We start from the raw sequence: 25851 nt of genomic DNA on the forward strand, positions 1-25851 counted from the left end.
TGAACTAGTTAGCATCGATTTTCTTCATTTTATTTATTTTGTATCATTTCAATGTTTGAAAAGTTCACAAAAATGTTAGAAAAAGCCCAAAAATTTTAGAAAATTTCAAAAATATTTTCAAACTTTAACTTCCATGGTTTTCATCTTAATTTTATTTGTACTATTTTGAAGTTCGGGAAAAATATTGAAAAATCACCAAAATCACAAAAAATGTTTTCACACTTAGAAAAAAAATCGCAAAAGTATTTTTTTAGGCCCAGAAAATCATTTCCATCCCGAACAAATTCCAAAAACCTCTCGGAATATTACTTTTCACTTAGAAAATTCTATAAAGATTTCAAAACTCCAGGAGTGTATTTTTGTAAATTATTTTCTCAATTTTCCATTCCGATGATTGCAAAGGGAGACATTGAGCTCTTCGGAGTATGAAATGCCCTGGTTATGAGGGAATACTTATATAGTATTTTATTTTGTGCATTTTTTTTTTGATTTTTGAAAAGGATTAATTTTTAAAGGCTTATTAAATTTATTTTGGGATAATTTTTGATTAATTAGATACCGTTCGTAAGAACGGGTGCGTAGGGGATGCTAATACCTTCCTCTTGCGTAACCGAACTCCCGAAGCTGACTCTGGTAATGCAGACCAATTCTACCCTTAATTGGGTAGTAATCAAGTGTTCTAACCGCACTCCAAAAGGTCCATCACATCTTATTTTTCCACGAAAATACTTTTTAAAAATTCACCCCATTTTTCCCAGTTCGCAGCCGCACCTTTGCAGTGTTTGGCGGGTCCGGGGCGTCGCGACAATAATAATAATAGAGGATAAAAAACATTGATGCATATGTTTGGTAAAAAGATGGACCTCCTTTTGGGTTTAAAATATCGCACATGTTTCTCCTGAGATTTCAAAAATTTCATAAACTTCATTGACGTTCAATTATTGAGATAATTGATAAGGAGTGGCATAATTAGAGTATCTCATAATTAATATATCACAAAATTAATAGAACAAGTTTCATATTAGAATAAAAATTTAATATACAAACTCTTTTTACCTTGTCATCTAAGAGACATTGATTAAATAATGTTTATAACAAGATCCAACATTTAGATCTTAAAAAATTTAAAAAGATATAAAATCTAAGATGAATTATTTTCAGTTGTACAATTTAAACGATGTTAAATAAAAGGGTAAAACACATTAATTTTCTCTAAAATTTGGTAAAAGAAATTAAGAACCTCTCCTGATATTTCAAAAATTTCATACACCTTCCTATCATTTTAAAAATTTTACATACTTCTCTTCATATGATATTGCCTAAAGAAAAAAATGTCTTTTGATCAAGAAAGTTTATGTCTTTTTGGTTAATTTAAAGAAAAATAAAAAAATTTGTGAAATTGAGAGGGAATTTTTGAAAATTTTAAAATTTTAGAAAAAATTCATTTTTATTTTTTATTTTTTTACCAATCTTCTGTGAGTGGCTTTTACCTAAAAGAAAATAAAAAAAATAAAAATCCCTTAACATCATGTGTCTGTTTCAGAATAATACTTCTTAACAAGAAGTTTGTTCAAAATTTTATTTCGGTGAAAACCTGCCCTTTAAACTGAACTCAAAAGCAAGTTGTCATTCCGTTAATCCGTTTCACCGGCAAAAGTTAAAAAGAGAAAAGAGGAAAAATGCTGATCCTAAAATGTGGGGAGTCGATGGTTCTGTCTGCAGCTTTGCCCTTCGGGCTTTTGGCCACAGAAATGGAGGGAGCTCTTTCCCACATGTATCCTTTCTCTTCCGTCCGTCACTCCCGCTTTCGTCATCTCCGCAACAAACCTGAACTCAGCTCCGACCAACCACCGTTACTGCCTCCATCGATTCTTCTTCGAGCAGTCGGTTCTGCAGAGACGCGCCAAGCTTCTCCTAAGCCATCGAAGTTTACGAAAAGAGCCCGGCAGCGTTTCACGGCGTTATCTACCTCCAACACAGGTAATCTCTTCCATTCAGTTCCGGAGAAAATGTGTCACGAGGAAGTATACTGAACTGTACAGATATCTGTATACGTATCAGTGAGGACTTAGGAAGATTTTTTAGTCCCCAAACTCTTTTGGATCATAGGAAGATGTTTGAACCGAAGAACAATGCCAAATTGTCTATGCAATTTTGTTTTGGGATAAAGTTTTCAGTTGGGGCCTAAACACACTCTGATACCACTGCGAAACAGGCAAATTAACAAGAGAAGAAACTGGACATCCACCTATTTAAACTGGTTTCTGGGAGAGTTCCGCTTACTATTCATTTAAAAAAATAGAAGTTGCGTACAGCAGATTTGTAAACCACTTTTTCAATCTTTAAAAAGTTTCCTTTTTGTTTGTTTGGGGAGCTTTAGGAAGTTAGGATTTGGAAGCTATATATTTTTTTAGAACAAATTATTCATTTGTTCCCAGAAAACTCTAGTCGTTACAAGAAAAGTATCACAAAAGCACATTTTAAATGATATTGCATCACATGATTTGTTAAAATTTATTGGGTGTAAAAAGGTTAACTACTTCCAAAAAGTTAACAAAAAGCTTATTAAGACAAAAATAAGAAAACAATTACATAGAAAGAGGATTAGGCATCCTCCAAAACATATCAAAAACCAGGAAAAGAGAAAATACAAAAGATGTAGATCAACCCTGCCTTCCAGTCCCTTTGGATATTAGAGAGCATAAGACCCTGAAAAACCCCAAAAGAATGAGCCCAAAATGAAACCAAAAATGCTTTTCCCCCAAATCAAACTCGAGGGAGTCTTCTGATCTCTAAAAATTCTGGTGTTTCTTTCAAGGAAAGTGTCCACAACATGAGCAAAACCCGCACAACTCCACAACCTTTTCTTTTCCCTACTCCTTCCTAAACCCTAAAAATGCAATGCAATGAGCTCATGAACGGCCTGCGGTGCCACCCAACCTCACCAGAACAGAAAAACAGAGTGTTCCATGAAAATCTTGTCACCTGTCATGCAAAAATAAATGACAATTAATCTCATTCTTCTCACAATGCATCATGCAAAGATCTTACCTGAGAGCTTTGTGAGGCCTCCTAGTCTGAAGGAAGTTGTCGTATTAGCTCGGTTGAAAACCAAAGTCCAAAAATAAGGGCAAATTTTAAAAGAGACTTTAGCCTTTCACACAAATTTATCCAAATAGAAGGCACTACGGCGAAGAGATTTAGTATGGTGGACAAAAAAAAGACTGAAGAAAAAGACACCAAAGAGCCCCAAATCCAAAGCCTAGCATCCCCTCTCCTATTAGGCTTGAAAGAATTCAGAATGCTTAACAGGAAAGTGAGCTCGATTATTTCTCTTATTGAGAATCCAGAAAAAAAAAAATGGAAGTCCCAAGATACAATACACCTCCATTAGAAGAATAGAATTGTAAAACTGATGCATTATGAATGGAAGGTAGTCTATACAAATGAGGCACTAAAGATTCCAACAAAGTCTCACTCACCCAAATATCCTCCCAAAAACAAATTGTATCCCCAATTTCGATAGAAAAATGGATGAGGGGAAAAAAACAACCAAAAACCCGTGAGACAAATTTCCTGGGGCTTGCATGAATGAATCAATTCCTTTATATTAGTTCCTTTCCAAAAGTTTGTTTTCATGAGCCACAAGAGGCCAAACTAAGGCTTAGTCCTTCTACTTAATGTATGTCCATGATTCTTACAAGAACAATCCCCCAAGTATAAGGAGAAAAAGGGTTTACACTACTTTAAAACAGACAACCCTAATCCCCATTGACCCATGCCTTAAAAATCTTACAAAGTGTATACTACCCTACAATTGTTGGTTACAAGAAAATCCTCATATTGTGTTTTCATTCAAGTATGACATCCACCCAAACCTACACGACGACTCTTTCAATTGTCACGAGAACATTTCCTATAATCCTTGCAACAACTTATAATAGTCTTTATGGCCTAGAGCACAAATGTGGCAACCAAGAAATCTATCATAGGTGTTGGGGATGTGGTTCATATTCAGAGCGGATCACATTACCGGAGAAAGTTACGTGAAGTGAGAGACAATTTCATGATAGGAGTTTGCAGCACTAAGGGCAAACAATCGACGGATTGGGCCCTAACTGTTGACGGTTTTAGGCAGTACGCAGGATGTTATTTTCTCAGCCCCAACCGTCGATGGTTTGGCTAAACCATCAACAATTACTATCGGCATAGATTACGTAATTTGAATTCGGGGACTTGTAGATTGGTCTTATCTGTAGGATTTTCCTTCGAGGGATCACTATAGATGTAGTTTAGGTTTACTAGAACCCTTCTATAGGCATTGGGTTCATACTTAAACAATATTGTAACCTACAGATTGTAGCTTTGACATTGATCATAGTGAAAATTGAAGTGCTGCTACCGTGGACGTAGGCTATTGCCAAACTACGTAAATCTTGTGTGTTCTAGTTGTGTTTTTGCTTCTTCTTATTATTGTTTGATTGCTTCTTGAGTATATTTCATCATTGAGTGATTGCATTGGTGGTTGTTGATTGTTCGTGTTTGATTGTGTGCTTCTGCTGCATGTGTTCAAGTTGAACGAACAACAATAAGTGGTATAAGAGCTATTGGTTCTACAATGGCTAGAGTCTCTTCAATTAAGTTCGATGTAAACAAGTTCGAGGGAATTGGTAATTTCGGGCTTTGGCAACGAAGGGTGAAAGATCTACAAGTGCAACAAGGGATGGTGAAGGCTTTGTACGGAAAGAAGCCGAACGACATGAATGAAGCAAGTTAGAAGAGCTTGAAGCGAAGGCGGTTTCCATGATCTGACATTGTTTGGCCGATGATGTTATGTACAACGTCATGGATGAGGAATTGCCAACTACGATTTGGTTGAAGCTTGAAAGCCGGTACATGTCCAAGTCGCTTACGAACAAGTTGTATCTTAAGCAAAAGCTTTATTGGCTTAAGATGGCAGAGAGTTTGGACCTTTCTCAGCACATCAACACTTTTAATCAAATCATTAGTAATCTGAAGCGCATCGATGTGAAGTTTGAGGAAGAGGATAAGACATTGATGCTACTAAATTCCCTACCGACGTCTTCTACATACAAAAACCTGGTTACGATGCTAACTTGGGAAAAAGAAACCATGGAGTTGGAGGATATCACGAGTGCGTTTCTGGGGTTCCACCAAAGGAAGAAGGCTAGCGACGAAGGTTCACATGTTGAAGGGCTCGTGGTGAAGGAGAATCGGGATCATGGGAGGAACGGTTTCTGTGGTGGATCGAGCGGCCATAGGGCTTGGTTCAAGTTCAGGAAGAAGAAGGACGTACAGTGTTTTAAGTGCGACAAAATAGGGCGCTTAAAACCCAAGTGTCCAGAAAGGAGGAAGGGAGGTGTTGAAAGCAAGGAAGGTTCATCAACGGCGGCGAATGTAGTTGTAGAAAGGGACTTTGGGAGCGGTGATGGTGATACGCGCTTGGTTTCATTGGAGTCAGATGAGTTTACAGATTCTTGGATTTTGGACTCTGCATGTTCATATCATATAATGCCCAATAAGGACTGGTTCATTACGTATAGACTGGTTAGTTCTGGTTCAGTTCTGATGGGGAACAATGCTGTGTGCAAAGTGATCAGGATAGGGAATATTAGAATCAGAATGTACGATGGTGTAGTGTGGACATTGTGTGATGTGAGGCATATACAAGAGTTGAGGAAGAATCTGGTTTTGTTAGGCACCTTGGATTGTAATGGTTTCAGTTATAAATCCAAAGGTGAGGTAATAAAGGTGAGTAAGAGAGTTTTGACCATGATGAAGGGGAAGAGAGTGTCAGATAATATTTACACACTACTGGGTACCGCGGTTATAGGTGGAGCTGCAGCCGTAGAGTTTGAATCTGACAGTACTCTTCTGTGGCATATGTGTCTAGGGCATATGGGAGAGCGTGGGATGTAGGAATTTCACAAGAGAGATCTTCTAAAGAGAGGAAAATCATGTAAGCTGGAGTTCTGCAAGTACTGCATGCTTGAGAAGTAGAATCGGGCCGTGCATAAGACGGAGGGAGTACTGGACTACATTCATTTTGACGTTTGGGGACTAGTGAGAGTGGCATCACGAGGGGGACAAGTATATTTTGTGAGTTTTATCGTCGACTACTCACGAAAGGTCTGAGTTTACTTCATGCGTCACGAGTTAGAAACGTTTTCCAGGTTCAAAGTGTGGAAAGCTAAAGTGGAAAACCAGACCGGGAGAAAGATCAAATTCCTCAAAACAGGCAATGGGACTGAGTACACAAACTCGAGATTTAGAGAATTTTGTAAGCTACAAGGCATAAGGAGGCATTTTATCGTGCGCTGGACATCGCAACAAAACAGTGTGGCGGAGAGGGTGAACTGAACCCTGACTAAAAGGGCTCGGTGCCTCAAGTTGCAGGCTAGGCTCGCCATGAATTTCTGGGCTGAGGCGGTTAGTGTGACGTGTTTCTTGGTAAACAAATCACCTAGGGCATCACAGAATGGGAAAGTTGCTGAAGAGGTGTGGACTAGTGAAAAGGTAGACTACTCTGGTCTTAGAGTATTTGGGTGTCCAGCCTATGCGCACATCTCGGGTGAGTAGAGATCTAAGCTTGAGACGAAGTCTAGACGGTGCATCTTTTTGGGGTATCAGAAAGGTGTGAAAGGGTTCAAGCGGTGGGATCCAGTGGCAAACAAGTTGGTGATCAGTAGGGATGTAGTTTTCGATGGGAAAATTATGTTGCGGCATACTCAAGATGAAATAGAGAAACAGATGCCATAAAATCGCAGCAGCAATGAGTGTGCAACTCAGGTTGAATCAGAGACTCAAGGTAGACATGCAGGGATTCCTAGCCTGAGAGATCAGCTAGCGGTGCAGTTGGAGTCAGAAACTCAGGGTGGCGATGACACAGGGAGTTCTAGCTCGGATGACTAGTAGCCGCGTCGGAGTATAGCTGTAGACAGACCTAGATGCGTCGTTAGGCTACCACCAAGATATGATTTTGATGGTCTGGTGTCTTATGCGCTTATCACCAACAGTGGGGATCCTACTACCTATCAGGAGGCGATGCATAGACAGTAGAAGGGTAGCTTGATAGGCGCTATGGTGGAGGAGATGGAGTCATTGCATAAGAACCAGACGTGGGACTTGGTGGAGCTTCTAGCTGGGAAGCAGGCAAATAGATGCAAGTGGGTATACAAGAAGAAGGAAGCAGTTTCAGAAAGGGAAAGAGAAAAGTACAAGGCTCGCTTGGTAGCAAAGGGAAACTTGCAGAAGAAAGGAGTAGATTATAATGAAATCTTCTCTCCTGTGGTCAGACACACTTCCATCTGGGTAGTGTTGGGATTGGTGGCGCACATGATATGCATCTGAAGCAGATGGACGTAAAGATGGCATTCCTCCATGGTGACCTGGTGGAGCTGATTTACATGACACAACCAGAAGAGTTCAGCCAAACTGGACAAGAGCATTTAGTCTGCAAACTGAACAAGTCACTGTACAGGCTAAAGTAGTCTTCGAGGCAGTGGTATAAGAGGTTTGACGCTTATATGACCCAGATTGGCTACTGGAGGTGTGAGTACGATTGCTGCGTCTATGTGAGGAAACTTGTGGATGAGTCTCTTATTTTTCTGCTGCTATACGTAGACAATATGCTAATTGTTGCTAATGACATAACCGAGGTAGATCGGTTGAAAACTCTGATGCGAAAGAAATTCAATATGATTGACTTGGGTGCAGCTAAAAGGATACTTGGCATGGAGATTCGTGGAGACCGAGCTGTTGGGAGACTATGGTTATCTTTGGGCGGCTATGTGGAGAAGGTGTTGGAGAGGTTTAGAATGACCAATGCTAAGCTGGTGAGCATGCCTTTGGCGAGTCATTTCAGACTGTCTACCGCCCAATGCTCAAGGACGGATGATGAGGTTCAGGATATGTCGAGGGTCCTCTATGCTAGCGCAGTGGGGTGTCTGATGTAAGCTATGGTGTGTACGAGGCCGGAGCTGGCACATGCTGTCAGTGTGGTGACTAAGTTCTTCTCGAATTCGGGTCGATAACATTGAGATGCTGTGAAGTGGATTCTCAAGTACTTGAGGGGTACGATTGGATATTGCATAGAGTTCATAGCACAACAGAGTGATCCATTGGTGGTGGGGTGTGTGGATGCTGATTACGAAGGAGGCCTGGATGACAGGTTGTCTACCACGGGGTACCATTTACTCTAGTGAGAGGACCTATTTGTTGGAGGTCTATGGTGCAGTTGCTCATGGCTTTGTCTACTACCGAGTCAAAGTACATGGTAGTGGCTGATGCTGCCAAGGAAGCTTTGTGGCTTACGGGGTTAGTCAGAGAGCTGGGTGTCCAATAAGGTGGAGTTCAGCTGTAGTGTGACAGTCGGAGTACCATTTACTTGGCGAAGAATCAGGTGTACCATGCGAGGGCGAAACACATTGATGTGCGATATCACAGGGTCAGGGAACTGATTACTTCAGGGGAACTTCTTTTCTTAAGAATGTCCATACATCTAAAAATGTAGCTGATATGCTGACGAAGCTGATCACGACAGACAAGTTCAAGCATTGCTTGGACTTGTTCAACGTCTCCAAGTGCTAGAGGGGAGACAGACCCAATCTAATTGCTTGGGTGGAGTAGTGGTTATGCTTTCAGATTTCCAAGGTGGTGAAATTTCACCAAGGTGGAGATTGTTGGGGATGTGGCTCATATTTATAGTGGATCACATGTACTGGAGAAAGCTACATGAAGTGAGGGACAATTGCATGAGAGGAGTCTGCAGCACTGAGGGCAAACCGTTGACGGATTGGGCCCTAATATTTTAAGGATTTTTTTTAAGCAAAGAAGTTTATTAGAAGAGATAAGTCTGTACGTATGAAGAAGAAAAAGGAAAAGAAAAAGGGAAAAAAATTTGGAGAATAAGAAATCCTCCCTTTACAGCAAAAACAGAAAATTACAACAAAAGATCATCATAATCTGAAAGCCAAACTCAATGAAGCAGGGGAAACAGTCCAGCTGCAGCTCCTCCAAAGAAACAGATGAAAAAAGCCATTAACTGACACCCACAGTGATGTAAGATAAGCCACTCTACTCCAAACCAAATTATTAGTAGTGGGCCAGTGGTTATTTGTTTAAAAATTCTGGTGTTTCTCTCTAACCAAGCACACCAAAAAACAGCTATAATGGTACATCGCCACAAGGCTTTCCTATCCATTCATTTTTCCAAAACCTCTAAATGTGATAGAGCAAAAAGCCTTCATGGTGAAGGGACGAATCCAGTCTTCATTACATATACCAAATAAATTATTCTAGATAATCCAAGTAAAGGGGCAATGAAGAAACAAATGTGAGCAAGTCTCCCTACTTCTCAAATGAAGGACACAAACATCTGATGATAGGGCCTTATTAAAGCATCTCTACTAAAACACATCATTAGTATTTAATTCTATCAAGAATCTCAGTCCAAATAAAAGCTTTTATTTTTGAGGGAGCTTTAGCTTTCCAGATCAAAGAGTACAAACCAAAAGGATCCACATTAGAGTTGTGAGCCAAATAGGAGAAAAACGATTTACAAGAGAAATCCCCAAATTATCATTCCCTAAGTGCATGTAAGAATAATCGGGCAAATTAGTTAAAAGAGTCAACTCATCAATCTCTCTATCATTAGGATTTATTTCGAAATGGAAATTCCGAGAAAGATGATCCCCTTTGCGAAAGAAAAAAATCAGACATAGGGGTATCATGAAGAATAGAGACTTGGTAAGATAGGGAAAAGCAATAGCCAACAACATCTCTGCAATATGAAGGTCCTCCTAGAAATGAATTTGCTCCCCATTACCCACCATATACTGGATTTTTGGAAAGAAATAATCATAAATTTGAGATATAAACTTCTATGGACCCACATGAGTAATATTAACCCCAACTTTAGCATCCCACTCATTCTGTAGTAGACCAAATTTACTATGAATTACCTATGCCAAAGAGAATTTAGATTCAAAGGAAAGCGCCATAACCATTTCCTTACCAAAAGAATGTTTTTGGACACCAAATTACCAAGACCTAGACTTCCCTCCCTTTTAGACCTACATAGAGTCTCCCAGCCTACAAGGTGATCTCTTCGACTTTCTCCCCCACTTGACCACAAGAAATACCTCCATAGTTTCTCAAGCCTTTGCACTACTCTCACAGGAATTCTAAGAAGATAGAGATATTACAATGGAGTGGAAGATAGACACGCGTGGATAAGAGTAATCTAACCCCTTGAGGTGAAGAACGCTCCTTTCCACCCATCTAGTCTCGTAGCCACTATCTCAAAAATAGGATCCCAGAAAGAATCAGCATTAGGTTTACCACCTAAGGGAACACCTAAATAGATAATCGACCAAGTCAAAACCGCACAATCCACAAGCCTAAGAAAAGGGTTAACTGTAGAAATCCTGAAGATTATTAGAAATTCCAAGAATACAGGGTCAATATAGGGATTTAATGGGCAGATTTTATGCATTTATTTTAGGCAATTCTTTCCTTGTTAATATGCCGTTGTATTATATATAGAGAGTAGTGGTTGTACAAAAATTAATTCAAGAAATACATAAATTATTCATTCTAATTTCATGGTATTAGAGCTAGAAGATTAAACCTAGCTATCAGTGGCAGAAACCGCCGGCCAAAGTAAAGGTTCGATGACCTCTGATTCTCACAAAGGGGAGAATGAAGCCATCTCCACCATGGGCTCAACAGGACTCGACAACTCGTCCTTCCAGCTCACGGTCGAGAAGATGAATGGCAAGAACTACCGAGAATGGGCACAATCGATCAAACTTGTGATTGATGGCAAGGGAAAGTTGGGATTTCTTACCGGTGAGACATGGAGACCTGCCCCAATCGAAGTTGCCGCCCTTTGGAAATGGGAATTGGAAAACTTCATGGTCACGACGTGGCTAGTAAGCTCCATGAAGCCGTTGATCGGGAGGACCTATCTCTTCCTGCCATTGGCGAAGGAAGTCTGGGATGCCGTACGTGAGACCTACTCCGATGCCAAGAACTCGTCCCAAATCTTTGAGCTTAAGACAAGATTGTGGCTGAAGAAACAGGGAGAAAGGGATGTTTCGAATTATTATATGAAGATGAACGCTCTTTGGCAGGAGCTAATGCTCGGGAGATAGTGTTCGATATAAAAAATGCCTTAAAAATGAACGGGTATTTGAGTTTCTTGCTGGTCTAAATCGGACCCTTGACGATGTCCGCGGAAGAAATCTGGGATGCCATCCTTTACCATCGACATGCGAAGTTTTCTTGTGAAGTTTTCTAAGAAGTAAGACGAGAAGAAAGTAGGCATAAGGTAATGCTGAAGGAGACGGTCTCTACTAATCATACTGGACCAGAAATGTTTGCCTTGGTATCTCGAGGGACTCTTCCAGGATCGAGTTCAAGACAACAGAAGGGACGCCCTTGGTGTGAACATTGTCGAAAAATTGGTCACACTAAGGAGACATGTTGGGAGATACACGGAAAACCAGATGATTGGAAGCCACGACAAGGCAACAAAAATCGTGGCTACCAAGCCACGGTTGACAATCAAGCTGAAAGACCACAAGGGGAGAAAAGTACAAATAATTCCAAATCAAGTGGTGCATTTAACTCTGAGCAGTTGGAACAACTTTACAAAATGTTCTCTACCTTTCAGACTTCGGGTCAGTCTTCCACAAATAATTCTTCAGGTTCTTTAGCCCAAAGAGGTAATTTCTTGCAAGCCTTGAGTATAAATTCTAGATCCAAAACTCCTTGGATTATTGATTTTGGTTCTTCTGATTACATGACCGATGCCAATCATCTTTTCTCATCATATTCACCCGGTGCTGGAAATTTGAAAGTTAAAGATGGATCACTCTCGTCTGTCACAGGCAAAGGGAATATCCAACTCTCTAACTCTATCACACTGGAGTCTGTTCTTCATGTTCCTAATTTATCTTAGTAATTTACTATCCATTAGCTAGTTAACGAAAAATTCCAATTGTTCTGCTAAATTTCTTCCCTCTCATTGTGTTTTTCAGGACCTATCATCGGGGAAGACGATTGGCAGCGCTAAGGAGTATGAGGGACTCTACTACTTTGAGGAGGCTACTGTGAGTGAACAATGTCAAATTGCTAGCTGTGATTCTGCATCTGTTCCTAAGGATAGTAATATTTTGTTATGGCATTTTAGAATGGGTCATCCCAATTTCCAGTATTTGAGATAGTTATTTCCTTCCATTTTTTCAAATAAAACATCATTTGATTTTCAATGTGAGATCTGTGAAATTGCAAAACACCACCGTACTTCTTTCCCAAAGTCCAAATACAAACCAACCGCACCGTTTACGATGATTCACAGTGATGTATGTGGCCCATCTAACACTCTCAATCGTACCCACACAAAATGGTTTGTTACTTTCATTGATGATCACACTCGCATTTGTTGGGTATACTTGTTAATAAACAAAACTGAAGTGCATTATGTGTTTATCAATTTTCATTCCATGATTCAAACACAATTTCACACAAACATTCAAATTATGCATACAGATACTGGCACTGAATATTTTAATAGTATTTTGGGAAATTATTTACGAGAACATGGGATAATACATCAAAGTTCATGTGTTGACACACCCCAACAAAATGGGGTTGCCGAACGAAAAAACAGACATATCCTTGAAGTAGCTCGTGCATTGCTGTTTACTACCAATATGCCAAAAATGTTTTGGGGGGATGCCATTCTCACAGCTACGTACCTCATTAATAGAATGCCCGGTTGGGTTCTCTCCTTTGCTTCACCTCTTCAAAAATTTGAGGCATTTTTCCCAAACTCTCGCCTCAGCTCAAATCTATCTCTCAAAAGTGTTTGGTTGTACTGCTTTTGTCCATATACATCATTGCAATAAATTGGATCCATGCGCTCTCAAGTGTGTCTTTCTTGGCTATTCTCCTACCCAAAAAGGGTACAAATGTTATGATCCTGCAACAAAAAGGGTATTCGTTAGTTTCGATGTTACTTTCTTTGAAACTACTCCTTACTTCAAAAAACCCTCGCTTCAGGGGGAGACTTTGGGTAGTAAAGAAGCTCAAGTTTTGGATTTCAATACCTTTTTTACTACACCTGTCCCAAACACTGAGTTTGTCTTGAAAAATGCTTCTAATATGCCAAATACAGAAGAAAATTTGAATTCAAGGGGAGATGCAGGACAACAATATAACAAGGAGATACTTGTCTACTTAAGAAAGCCAAAATTAAAGGACACAGAGAATCTTATACCTGAAGCACCCAAAGAGTCGGAATCGGTGATTGATCCAAGCAATCATGAGTCTTCATCCACTCCTGATCAGGTAATGTCTTTCAGTAATCTTGAGTCCTCCTTTGATAAACCTACATAGGATGATCTCAATTTACCTATTGCTCTCAGAAATCTCATTTCCAAATTCGTGTCTTATAATACTTTGTCGACAGGGTGTCGTGTTTTTACCTCTAATCTTGACAATTTAAAAATTCCTAAGAATATTCAGGAAGCTCTTGAGATCCCTGAATGGAGAGAGGCAGTTATGGAGGAAATGCGAGCCTTGGAAAAAAATGGAATGTGGGATGTGATGAATCTACCGAGAGGAAAGAAACCAGTGGGCTGCAAATGGGTGTTTACTGTGAAATACAAGGCTGATGGGACAATGCAATGGTACAAAGCTTGCCTTGTTGCAAAAGGGTTTACTCAAACCTATGACATTGACTACACAGAGACTTTTGCACCTGTGGCTAAACTGAATACCGTTTGAGTTCTCCTAGCCTTGGCAGCCAACCTAGATTGGCCACTCCAGCAACTTGACATCAAGAATGCTTTTTTGAATGTTGAATTGGAAGAAGAAGTCTTCATGATGATACCACTAGGATTTTGTAAAAGGGGTGAAGAAAACAGAGTATGCAAACTAAAAAAGTCCCTGTATGGACTCAAACAATCTCTGAGAGCCTGGTTCGATAGATTTACAAAGGTGATTAGGAGCCAAGGATATCAGTAAGGACAATCTGACCATACTATGTTCTTCTGGCAATTTGAAGATGGGAAGAATACAATTCTGATTGTATATGTCGATGACATCATCATAACTGGAGATAACATAGCATAAATGGACAGGTTGAAGAAAGTCTTGGCCACTGAGTTTGAGGTAAAGATTTGGGACAAATGCGGTATTTTTTGGGGATGGAAGTTGCTAGATCAAAGAAGGGAATCAATGTTTCTTAAAGGAAGTATGTCCTAGACCTCCTATCTGAAACTGACATGCTTGGGTGCAAACCAAGCGACACTCCCATTGAAGCAGGAAAGAGAAGAGAAGACATTGGAAAACCTGTTGAACGAGAAAGGTATTAGAGATTAGTTGGCAAACTAATTTACTTATCACACACTAGACCTAATATCGCATTTGCAGTGAGTGTGGTGAGTCAACACATGCATTCGCCGAGGGAAAGTCATCTAGAAGTAGTGTACAAGATCCTTATATATCTCAAGGGATCTCCAGGCAAAGGACTATTTTTCAAAAAATGTGAAAGCAAAGAAATAGAAGTCTTTACAGATGCCGATTGGGCGGGATCAACAGAAGATAGAAGACCCACTTTCGGGTACTGCACCTTTGTATGGGGAAACTTGGTGACTTAGAGAAGCAAGAAACAGAACGTTGTGGCCAGAAGTAGTGCTGAAGCAGAGTTTAAAGCAGTTGCGCAAGGGATATGTGAAGGACTATGATTACGAAAACTCTTGGAGGAGTTACATGTCACAGTAAAGTTCCCTATCAAACTCTATTGTGATAACAAAGCAGCCATTAACATCTCTCTCAATCCAATCTAGCATGACAAAACCAAACATGTAGAAGTGGACAAACACTTTATTAAGGAAAAGGTTGAAGAAGGAACCATTTGCATGACTTATGTTCCTACCAAAGAACAAACAGCCGACATTTTCACCAAAGGACTATCTTGACAAAGTTTTGATGATTTCACATACAAGTTGGATATGATTAACATTTATGATCCAACTTGAGGGGGAGTGTAGAAATCCTGAAGATTATTAGAAATTCCGAGAATACAGGGTCAATAATACGAGAGATTGTATAGGGATTTAATGGGCAGATTTTATGCATTTATTTTAGGCAATTCTTTCCTTGTTAATATGCCGTTGTATTATATATAGAGAGTAGTGGTTGTACAAAAATTAATTCAAGAAATACAGAAATTATTCATTTTGATTTCATTAACATTAATGCCAAGGCCCACCAAACTACTCTTAGAAAAGTTAGTCGTCAAATCGGAAACTTTCTCAAATACTTGAAGGATGGTTAGCAAATTAGAAAAGCAACCCATGTTATATGTGAGAAAGAGAATAGTCATCTGTGAATTGGAGATGCAAAATCATACACTCCTCATACCTATCTTAATCCCCTCCACCAACACTCTATCAACTCCCGTCTTAATCATCTTGCTCAAATCATCAACTGCAATAGTAAAGAGAAAAGGGGAGAGAGGATCCCTTATTTTTATTCCTGGACACATGAAACCAGGACTTAGCTTCACCATTAAATAGGATAGAGAAACCCACCAAAGATAAGCACCCTTTAGTCCATTTCCTCCACCTCAGACTGAAACCTTTTTCATCCATAACCTTGTCAAAGAAATTCTAGTTTACCCTATCATAAGCTTTTCCAAAATCTAGTTTCAGCACTAGTCCCCTCTTTTTGCTATGAACAACATCTTCAACCACCTCATTAGCTATCAAGGTAGCTTCAAGGATTTGTCTGTCACTTATAATAGCACTTTGGTTGAGAGAGATAGTATCCTCTAGAACGATAGCCAATCTCTTAGATAGCACCTTAGTCAAAATTTTATAGACACTCATGACTGAGCTAATTGGTCTAAAGTCCTTAACTTTAATTGCACAAATCTATTTTGGGCACTAGGGCAATAGAAGTAGAACGCAATAAATGTAGAACTAATGCTTCTTCCTACTGCTACATTATCAAAACATTCATGAAAGACTTTGAGTAGATCTCCCTTCAAAATTTCCCGACAATCTTGAAAGAAAGCTATAGTTAAACCATTTGGCCTAGGGGCCTTCTCTCTATCCATTTGGAAGACCGGCTTTTTATCTCTTCTTCCTTAAACGGCGTCTCTAGCAAGGTTGCCTTGTTAGCTGATATAGGAGATCAATCCAGCCCCTTGACCGCAATTCTCCCCTCTTCCTATTTTGAAGAAAGATTCCTATAAAAATCAATAATCATCCCCGCAAGCTTTTAATGAAATTCTTTCTTCTTCTACCATTAGCCACTCTCTGGAAGAGGCTAGAATGACAATTCCTGCTCTTGACCCAATTCATCCTAAATTTTTGCCTCTGACTCATCTCTTCTCTTAAAACAACCCACTCAAAACTCATTGGCCAACTGGATACATCTTCCACCAACCAAGATACAATACCCTGTGGGTTTCTGGTTGGAAGGCGACTTAGCCCAATCTAAATCTGTATATCCATGGATATAAGTGTGACCTTGAGCACGATATAAAAGACCTCTCTTGGGTGCACCTTTGAGATATCCCAAAATGTGAAAAATTGCGTCCCAATGACTTGTCCTTGAAGAATCTAGAAATTGACTCACAACACTTGTTGCAAAAGATATATCCGGCCGAGTGACTGTGAGATAATTCAACTTTCAAACAAGTCTACGATATTGTCTAGGATTAGGTATAAAATCACCCATATCCGACACTAACTTGCTGTTAGGATCAATGGGTGTATCAACTAGTTTAGATCCCAACAATCCAGTTTCATCCAACAAATCAAGAACATATTTCCTCTATGAAAAAATAGTTCCCATACGAGATCTAGATACTTCTGTACCCAAAAAGTATTTCAATTGTCCCAAATCTTTGGTTTGAAACTTAGTCTGTAGAAAAAGTTTGAGACTCTGAATACCTTTATCATCATCACCCGTAATAGCAATATTATCCACATAGACAACAAGAAGGATCCTACCCAATGAAGTATGACGATAAAATATGGAATGATTTATAACACACCGTCGAAGGCCAAACTCAAGTATTGCAACACTGAAACGACCAAACCTGCACTCTAGGAGATTGTTTTAAACCACGTAGAGCTTTCTTGAGTTGACGCACTAAGCTTGACTCCCCCTGAGCAACAAACCCAGGTGGTTGCTTCATGTAAATCTCCTCCTCAAGATCACCATGCAAGAAGACATTCTTCACATCTAACTAATGCAAATAATGACAAGTAGTAGCCAAGGAGATTAATAGACTTAATGGGAATAACTATCTCCAATGATCCCATTCCGTGATGATGTTTATATGCGGAAAGGGAAAGGATGATTATCTCTACGGAGTTGCAGCCCAACAAAGCAAGGATGATGCGAAGTTAAAAAAAATGGAAATCGGAAAATAACATGGTCATGTCATGGCTCATTAATTCCATGACAAATGACATTGGAGAATATTTTCTTCTCTACGGAACAGCGAAGGAGATCTGGGAAGCTACCAAGGAAACGTATTCTAACAATGAGAATACATTTGAATTATTCAAGGTGGAAAGTGTTCTCCATGACTTACGCCAAGAAGATTTGATAGTGACCCAATATTTCAACACCCTCAACTGTTACTGGTAACAACTGGACTTATTTGAGGAGCACTATTGGAGCTGTCCCGAAGATGGAATCAGGTATAAACAAATTGTTGAAAAGAAAAGAATATACAAATTTCTGATTGGATTAAATAAAAATCTTGATGAAGTAGGAGGAAGAATCCTAGGATCCAAAGCACTGCCAAAAATCCGAGAAGCGTTTTCAGAAGTTCGCCGAGAGGAGAGTCGAAAGAAGATAATGATGGGCCCTCAAGATTCCGCAACAAACCTAGAGAGTTCAGCCTTTGCGGTTCAAGGAAATCCATATAACAGCAGTGACAGTAGATCGAAGAAAGGGAGGCCATGGTGCGACCATTGTCGATGTCTTGGTCACACCAAGGATACCTACTGGAAAGTCCACGGTAAACTTGCAGATTGGAAACCTTCTTGCTTTGCCAACGACAGAGAAGGACGGGGAAATTTCGTCTCGGTAGATGAAAAACCAACACCACCCAAGCCCAGTCTCTTCAGCAAAGAGCAACTAGGCAGAAAATGTTCTGCCAATCTTTAGCAGCCCCTACTACTACTGTGGTTGGTACCGGTTCTTTAGCGCACAAAGGTAATTTTTTAAGTGCTCTTAATGTCAAAAAGGAGAAGATAGGTCCATGGATTATAGACTCAGGAGCATCAGACCATATGATCAGAGATGGAAATTTTGTTTCAACTTATAGTCCCTGTTATGAAAATTTAACAGTCAGGATGGCAAATGGTTCACTCTCAAAGGTAACTGTCATTCGTTCTAATAATGATAGTGCAATTATGTTGTGGCACTATAGGTTAGGACATCCATATTTCTTGTATCTCGAGAAACTCTCTCCTTCATTACTCAATAATAAAAATCCAAATTATTTTCAGTGTGAGGTGTGTCAATTTTCAAAACATGTTCGCAACTCTTATCCCAACCGACCCTACAAAGCATCCCAATCCTTTTCAATGATTCATAGTGATGTGTGGGGGCCATCTAGGATCAAGAAAATTACAAGATCTCGCTGACTTATATCTCTTATAGATGATCACACTAGACTTACCTAGATATTCTTCACGAAAGAAAGGTCAGAGGCAAGTCAGATTTTTAAAAATTTTAACACCATGATCCAAACACAATTCCAAGCAAAAATACAGATTGTGAAAACTGATAATGCCAAAAAATATTTCAAATCTATTCTTGATGATTATCTCTTGCGTCAAGGTACAATACACCAAAGTTCTTGTGTCGACACTCCTCAGCAAAATGGAATTGCTGAAAGAAAAAATCGGCACCTACTAGATGTTGCCCGCTCCCTCATGTTCTCTACACATGTACCGAAACACTTATGGGGTGAAGCCATTCTCACTGCAACCTACCTCATAAACAAGATGCCCTCTCACATTCTCAAATTCCAAACTCCCTGTCAAACTTTACTTCAGTCCTTTCCCTATACTCGACTCATCTCCACTACTCCCTTCAAAGTAATCAAGTGCTTAACTTTTGTTCATGTTCATAGTCAACACCGGGGTAAACTTGATCCTAGAGCCCTTAAGTGCATTTTTCTCGGGTACTCTCCAAACCAAAAAGGTTGTAAATGCTATTCAACAACTACTAAAAGATATTATCACTCCATGGATGTCACCTTTTTTTAGCAACAATGATATAACCCCAAATCTGAAATTCAGGGGGAGATTACACGAGAATTCCACCTTTGGGATATTGAAGAATTATCTCACCATTCTTCTGATTCTGGCCCTTCTCACCTATCACAAATTTCTAAATCTATTCCAACTACTGACTCCATTTCTCCTTCACATCCCTTCTTAGAATCTCCGGTGAAACATCAGCATCTGGACACTATTCAACCAACAAAAAATGATGAGTTGATTACCTATTCACGAAGGAGAAGAAACCAAAAGGTGATAGAACAACAAGCATCCCTTGAGCAAATCCAAGAGTTTGACCGAGCCCTAGATCAAGTGAAAATCTACCAAGTAACTCTAATCCCGAGACTTGCCATGATGAGTTAACTAATGATGATAGTGATTGTCCTATTGTTGTGAAAAAATTAGTGAGATTATGCACAAAACACTCAATATACACTTTTGTGTGATATCAGGGGCTGTCATCAAATTTTAGATCTTTTGTTGCCAACCTTGACAAAGTCCAAGTTCCTAATAACATACAAAAGGCTCTCGATACACCTGAATGGAAGTCCGCTGTCCGGGAAGAAATCAGTGCACTAGAAAAGAATGGAACATGGGAGATCACAAAATTACCAACTGGAAAACATCCAGTAGGTTGCAAATGGATATTCATTGTGAAATAAAATGAAGATGGAAGTGTTAACCAATTCAAAGCTCAGCTGGTAGCAAAGGGATTCACTCAATCATATGGAATCGACAAAGAAGAGACATTTGCCCCAGTAACCAAGTTAAATACAATGCGGGTCCTCTTATCTTTGGCAGTAAATTTAGACAGGCCTCTTCACCAACCAGATGTCAAGAATGCCTTCCTTGGCAGGCCTAGGTCTATAATCCATGGACCCTAGCTTCTCCTTTTTAACATTAAGAGCACTTAAAAAATTACCTTTGTGCGCTAAAGAACCGGTACCAACCACAGTAGTAGTAGGGGCTGCTAAAGATTGGCAGAACATTTTCTGCCTAGTTGCTCTTTGCTGAAGAGACTGGGCTTGGGTGGTGTTGGTTTTTCATCTACCGAGACGAAATTTCCCCGTCCTTCTCTGTCGTTGGCAAAGCAAGAAGGTTTCCAATCTGCAAGTTTACCGTGGACTTTCTAGTAGGTATCCTTGGTGTGACCAAGACATCGACAATGGTCGCACCATGGCCTCCCTTTCTTCGATCTACTGTCACTGCTGTTATATGGATTTCCTTGAACCGCAAGGGCTGAACTCTCTAGGTTTGTTGCGGAATCTTGAGGGCCCATCATTATCTTCTTTCGACTCTCTGCTCGGCGAACTTCTGAAAACGCTTCTCGGATGTTTGGCAGTGATTTGGATCCTAGGATTCTTCCTCGTGCTTTATCAAGATTTTTATTTAATCCAATTAGAAATTTGTATATTCTTTTCTTTTCAACAATTTGTTTATACCTGATTCCATCTTCGGGACAGCTCCAATAGTGCTCCTCAAATAAGTCCAGTTGTTACCAGTAACAGTTGAGGGTGTTGAAATATTGGGTCACTATCAAATCTTCTTGGCGTAAGTCATGGAGAACACTTTCCACCTTGAATAATTCAAATGTATTCTCATTGTTAGAATACGTTTCCTTGGTAGCTTCCCAGATCTCCTTCGCTGTTCCGTAGAGAAGAAAATATTCTCCAATGTCATTTGTCATGGAATTAATGAGCCATGACATGACCATGTTATTTTCCGATTTCCATTTTTTTTAACTTCGCATTATCCTTGCTTTGTTGGGCTGCAACTCCGTAGAGATAATCATCCTTTCCCTTTCCGCATATAAACATCATCACGGAATGGGATCATTGGAGATAGTTATTCCCATTAAGTTTGTGTCTTGTAATGGGCATGAGTGTTCTATCTGAACTGCTGCTGTTGCTTGAGACCATGGCTTCCTGATTGGTGGTGACATCTGAGACTAAAGAGGTGGAGTCACGTCTCCCGTCCCAATGGCCATACCGTATTTGGTCATATGGGAAGATTAGGGTTCAGAGGATGCTCTGATACCATGTTGAAATGTGGAAAAGAAAACTGAATATTCCACTAACTTATGAAAAAGATTACATTCCCTCTAAATATATGATAATTCTCATCTAATTACTAGGGATATTTACAATGGAAAGCAGTAAAATAGGAAAGACTCTCTACAGAATCAAGTACCATGCTACCAAAATCCCCTAGGATCGTGGAACCAAAAATGGCTTGAAAATCAGTTGATATGTTAGCTGTAAATCTCCTAAAGATCAGCCTCTAATAAAGGCTGATAGATATCTAATAATTCTACAAAGAATATCCAATTTGCTAGCAAATCTGGTATCCCAAATAATAGCAATACCCCTGAGGAACCAGTAAAAGCTAACCACACCTAGTCTTTGAATCTAGAATCTCTGATGCGTCATAATAATGACAGGGGCGACCTTGACTATATTTTAATCTAATGACATTTATCAAGACTGCCCAAACCTATAATATTCTAGCTTAGAATCTCCATTCTACCAACTTACTGCCCCAAACTCTCTTTCCCTCCCCCCTTCATAATTAAGGTAAGAGGCTAATTTTTGCAATTATTTTTCCACTTTCTATTTTTCCTTTCATAGGTTTTAGGAGAAACAACCACTTTGACTCCTTGGCCTAATGGATCAACTACGGAGCATGCCAATTTATCTAAAAGGTCCCTCTGGTTTCCAGCTGTCCCTCTCACCTCCCAATGGGTCAAGGGTTAAGGTCCGTCCTACAGAATCTAAAATTTCTTTGGCTGGAAAGATCTTTTGTTAGACAATAATTAATAAGCATAATGTGACCCCTCAAGGAGACATAGGATCTTTGCCAACCCTTCCATCACCCACACTAGATTACAAAAAGGTACTCATCTAGGGTTACCCCCAAAGATGGGAGTATGTCAAGGGTTAATACAAACATGAATCATCCGCTAAAGATCTAAGCGACGCTGTCTCTAAACCTTATTAATCCTTGCGACTCCACTCTTAGCCATATTAATCTTTACACCACAATTTTCTCAAAAGTTTTCATGAGTACGAGTACTTTCTAACATCTCACAACATCATCCTCCAGTGAAAAAAAAAAAAAAAAAGGTCGCCCAGGAAGTGATGATGTGGCACCTCCTCATTTTTCAACCATCCCTAAACCCTTTAATTACTTTGAGCTTAATTGCTTGTAAAAATATTTTGTGAAACATACCAACCATAACTATAAAAAAGAAAGGAGAAAGAGGATCCCTTTACTACAAACCACCAAATGCTCTAACCAATTCTTTGGCTATCTATTAACAATCACTGACATGTTCATAGAAGGCTGAAATCATTAATCCATTCCCTTCAAACAACACCAAACTCTTCTTCTCTAACAACCTATCTAGAAAAATCTCAGCATACCTCATCATAATCTTTCTCAAAGTTCAACTCAAAATAGTTCCCCTACTGATCCTCTTAGCATCATCTATGACCTCATTAGCAACCGATACAACATCAAGAATCAATCTATTCTTAATAGAAGCAGACTGTGACATCATTATCGCCCAAAACCCTCCCTAAGCCTCCTAGATAAAACCTTAGTTCAAACTTTATAAAGATTAATAACCAAACTAGTTGGCCTATAGTCTTTCATTATTCTTTGGATAAGAGCGATAAAAGTAGAATTCACACTCCCCCCAAGTGTTCCATTGCTCTGTAACTCATGAAAGAACCTCCCCAATTGCTCCCAATTATTTTTGGAAAGAAACAGTTTTGAAATGACGTCTTTCTCTCTATCTCAAAAATTGTCTCTTGACTCCCTAAACACCAAATTGTCGCTCTAATGAAAAAGCTTTTCCTTCCTTAGGGCTCTAATAAAAGCCCTTGAATCACATGAGACTTGCTTGGATCTCCCTTGAATACAACTCATTTCAAAAGTAATCTCGTCACATGGTTGATTGTGATCTCTCACCATGAAACTAGAGTGTAAATCTAGCTCATTAATGAATTTCCCCCTCCTCTTCCTAATAGTCACTGGATGAAACAATCGAAAATTTTCGTCTCCGTCTTTAACTCATTTTAATTTAGTCTTTTTTCTTCAAACTCATGTCCTAAAATAATCTCCTTCAAATCATTACTTAGCTGAACTTTTCTAGTCCTATTTGCTTCATTCTACAATCCACATTGTATTTTTGTCAGTGCCTTAATTCTTTAGTGAAACACCATTTTCTCTCTCTTTCAAATCACCAAGAGTCTCTTTATTATGAAATTTCTACTTATTTTTCATGATGTTTTCAAAAGTCTACGACCCCTAAATTTGACACTCTCTTGACCAAGTCTCAACATTAGCCCAAAGGTGATGAGAAAGCCACATATTCTCAAATCTAAGAGGCATAGGGCTCTACTTAACTTAATTAGAGTCTAAAAGCAGTGGTCAATGATTAAAAATAGGCCTACAACAACATTTGGAAGAATATCTTCCTATTTTTGTAACTATTAATACGAGATATGTTTCCCTTGATGCCATCTTAAATACATTAAGTAAAGTGAGCATCTGAAAGAGGGCTGCCCCAGAGACTACAATGGTACAATCCATGATAAAAAAAGTGCCTTGAACTAGTGATAATTCAATACCTCCAATTTTTCATCAGTGTGAACAACATTAAAATCACCTTCCAAACACCACCTTTGACTACAAACACCAAAACATTAACAAATTTATCAAAACATGACCCTCTCAAAGCATACTATGTGGGTCCATGAACATATGTGGTACGCTGCTCCCTGAAATCCCTCATCTCTTACTTAATTGAAAAAACTTTTAACTAAAAGTAAAACCCTTGCCCACCCAAATGCTTTTAACTAAAAAAGCATTCACCTCCAAATTTAAGTTGTGAAGAAGCAAAACATCACTTAGGCATGGGATTCAACTTAACATCACTGCTTTCCGTGGAATTATCTTCCATTCCTCTATCCATGGTGCTCCCAATCGACTCATGCAAATTCTTCATTTTTTACACCTTTTAACATCACCATCATGCCTCTACTAACCTTCATAACTCCACCCTAACTAGAGTACCCGTATCCTATCAAATCAAGCTGACCCAAATAAATTAAATTCTTCCCCATCTCTAGTACATGCCTTACATGACCAGAAGTTCTCACACAACCATCAGCATTTTTATGCATTTTTTTTTCACATTACCTATTTGGACATCAAGTTTAGTGACTTCTCTCTCTCTCTCTCTCTCTCTCTCTCTCTCTCTCTCTCATGCTAGATCGATTTGGTTCTTGATGGTGGGCATGTCAATCCCTTCAGAATTTCAGAATACAAAGCGCCAAGAAGATCTCAATTTTCCTAGAGATGGGCGAGATAGAGTGGTTCCTTGCCACTTGGAAGATTTCTAGGTCTGTAGAAAGGCAAGGCCTGTGATTTATTTTTGGTTTCATCGTATGAGGTGCAAGGAAAAAACCTTTATGCCTCAACTCAAAGAGAGCATGTTCAGTAAATTTCTAGCCTTAACATTGATCAATGCTAGTGGATGGAGGAACATTTCCTTTTTAGAGGGCTTTGATTTGATGGGATGGTACAATATCTCCCCTATAGCACTTGATCTGGGGAGGTGTGGGATACCTAACTTGAAAGAGAAATCTGAGGTCTTTGTGCCAAAGATGGTATCATTGTTTGACTTGTAATAGGAAAGTAGCCAGGGATCCCCGTGGGGTTGAGTGCTCTTGTCCTCACTGCAGCATCACCATGAGGCTCGCATCAATGCTTAGTTGAAGTTTTACACATAAGGGATGGAGAAGGTGAGTGAGGATATGTATCTTGCATGTCGTTAGGCAAGATAGCAAGAGACAGATGGCCACAAACAATTGTTTTTTCAAAAAGTTTTGGGCCAGGCTCCCTTGGCCAAAACCTATTCTTGCTTTGTAGATCTTGGGGTGGGTCTCTGCTAGCATAAATTCTGGTTGTTCTCCAGCCTCTTATCCTCTTAGGCTTCTCCCTTTGGCCCCCACCCCCCTGTCAGCCCAATTCCTTCACTTCTATCACAACTTATAAAGCCTAAGTTGTGCCAAAACTAGTAAGGCCCCGGTCAGCTTTGGGACCCCTGCTCGAACAATCCTGGAGCTCCCACCTTAGTAGGATCATCTCATACAGGTTGTTGAGTCTAGTTAGTGGTTTGATTAAGAGTCTATGAAGTTGCAAGAGAGATGATTGCCTGGTGTTAGTTTTGGCCCCCTAAATGTGTAAATGACAAGCATGACAGTCTCCTCTCCCCTGGAATGGTGGTGATAAAAGGGCTAGATGCTAGCAGTGTTTGTTTCAAGGACCATCGTACCCACGGTAGTCAAAGGCGCAAGGCGCACTGAGGCGCAAAGGGTACTTGGAGCCAAGGGGTGAGGCGCAAGGTGAAGGTGCACGCCTCATGAAAGTGAGGCATATAATTATTAAAATTGTGTCCAATACCTATTGATGTGCAATTGATATATGAACACAT

At 39.6% G+C, this 25851-nt stretch overlaps 1 protein-coding gene across 6 annotated transcripts in view; it reads left to right on the forward strand.

Moving 5' to 3' along the window:
* Positions 1–1664: 1664 nt before the first annotated feature.
* LOC131160227 (uncharacterized) overlaps positions 1665–25851 on the forward strand; it is an 88823-nt gene continuing 64636 nt past the window's right edge. For all 6 annotated transcript variants that reach the window (XR_009137964.1, XR_009137965.1, XM_058115662.1 and 3 more), the window contains exon 1: positions 1665–1980. Coding sequence is in view for 4 of the 6 variants with exons in the window: in XM_058115662.1 (XP_057971645.1) it covers positions 1680–1980 (301 nt within the window). In the remaining 2 variants the exon portion in view is untranslated. The remainder of the gene's footprint in view (positions 1981–25851) is intronic.

This window comes from Malania oleifera, chromosome 7, assembly GCF_029873635.1.
Source record: "Malania oleifera isolate guangnan ecotype guangnan chromosome 7, ASM2987363v1, whole genome shotgun sequence".
NCBI classification, from domain to species: Eukaryota; Viridiplantae; Streptophyta; class Magnoliopsida; order Santalales; family Ximeniaceae; genus Malania; species Malania oleifera.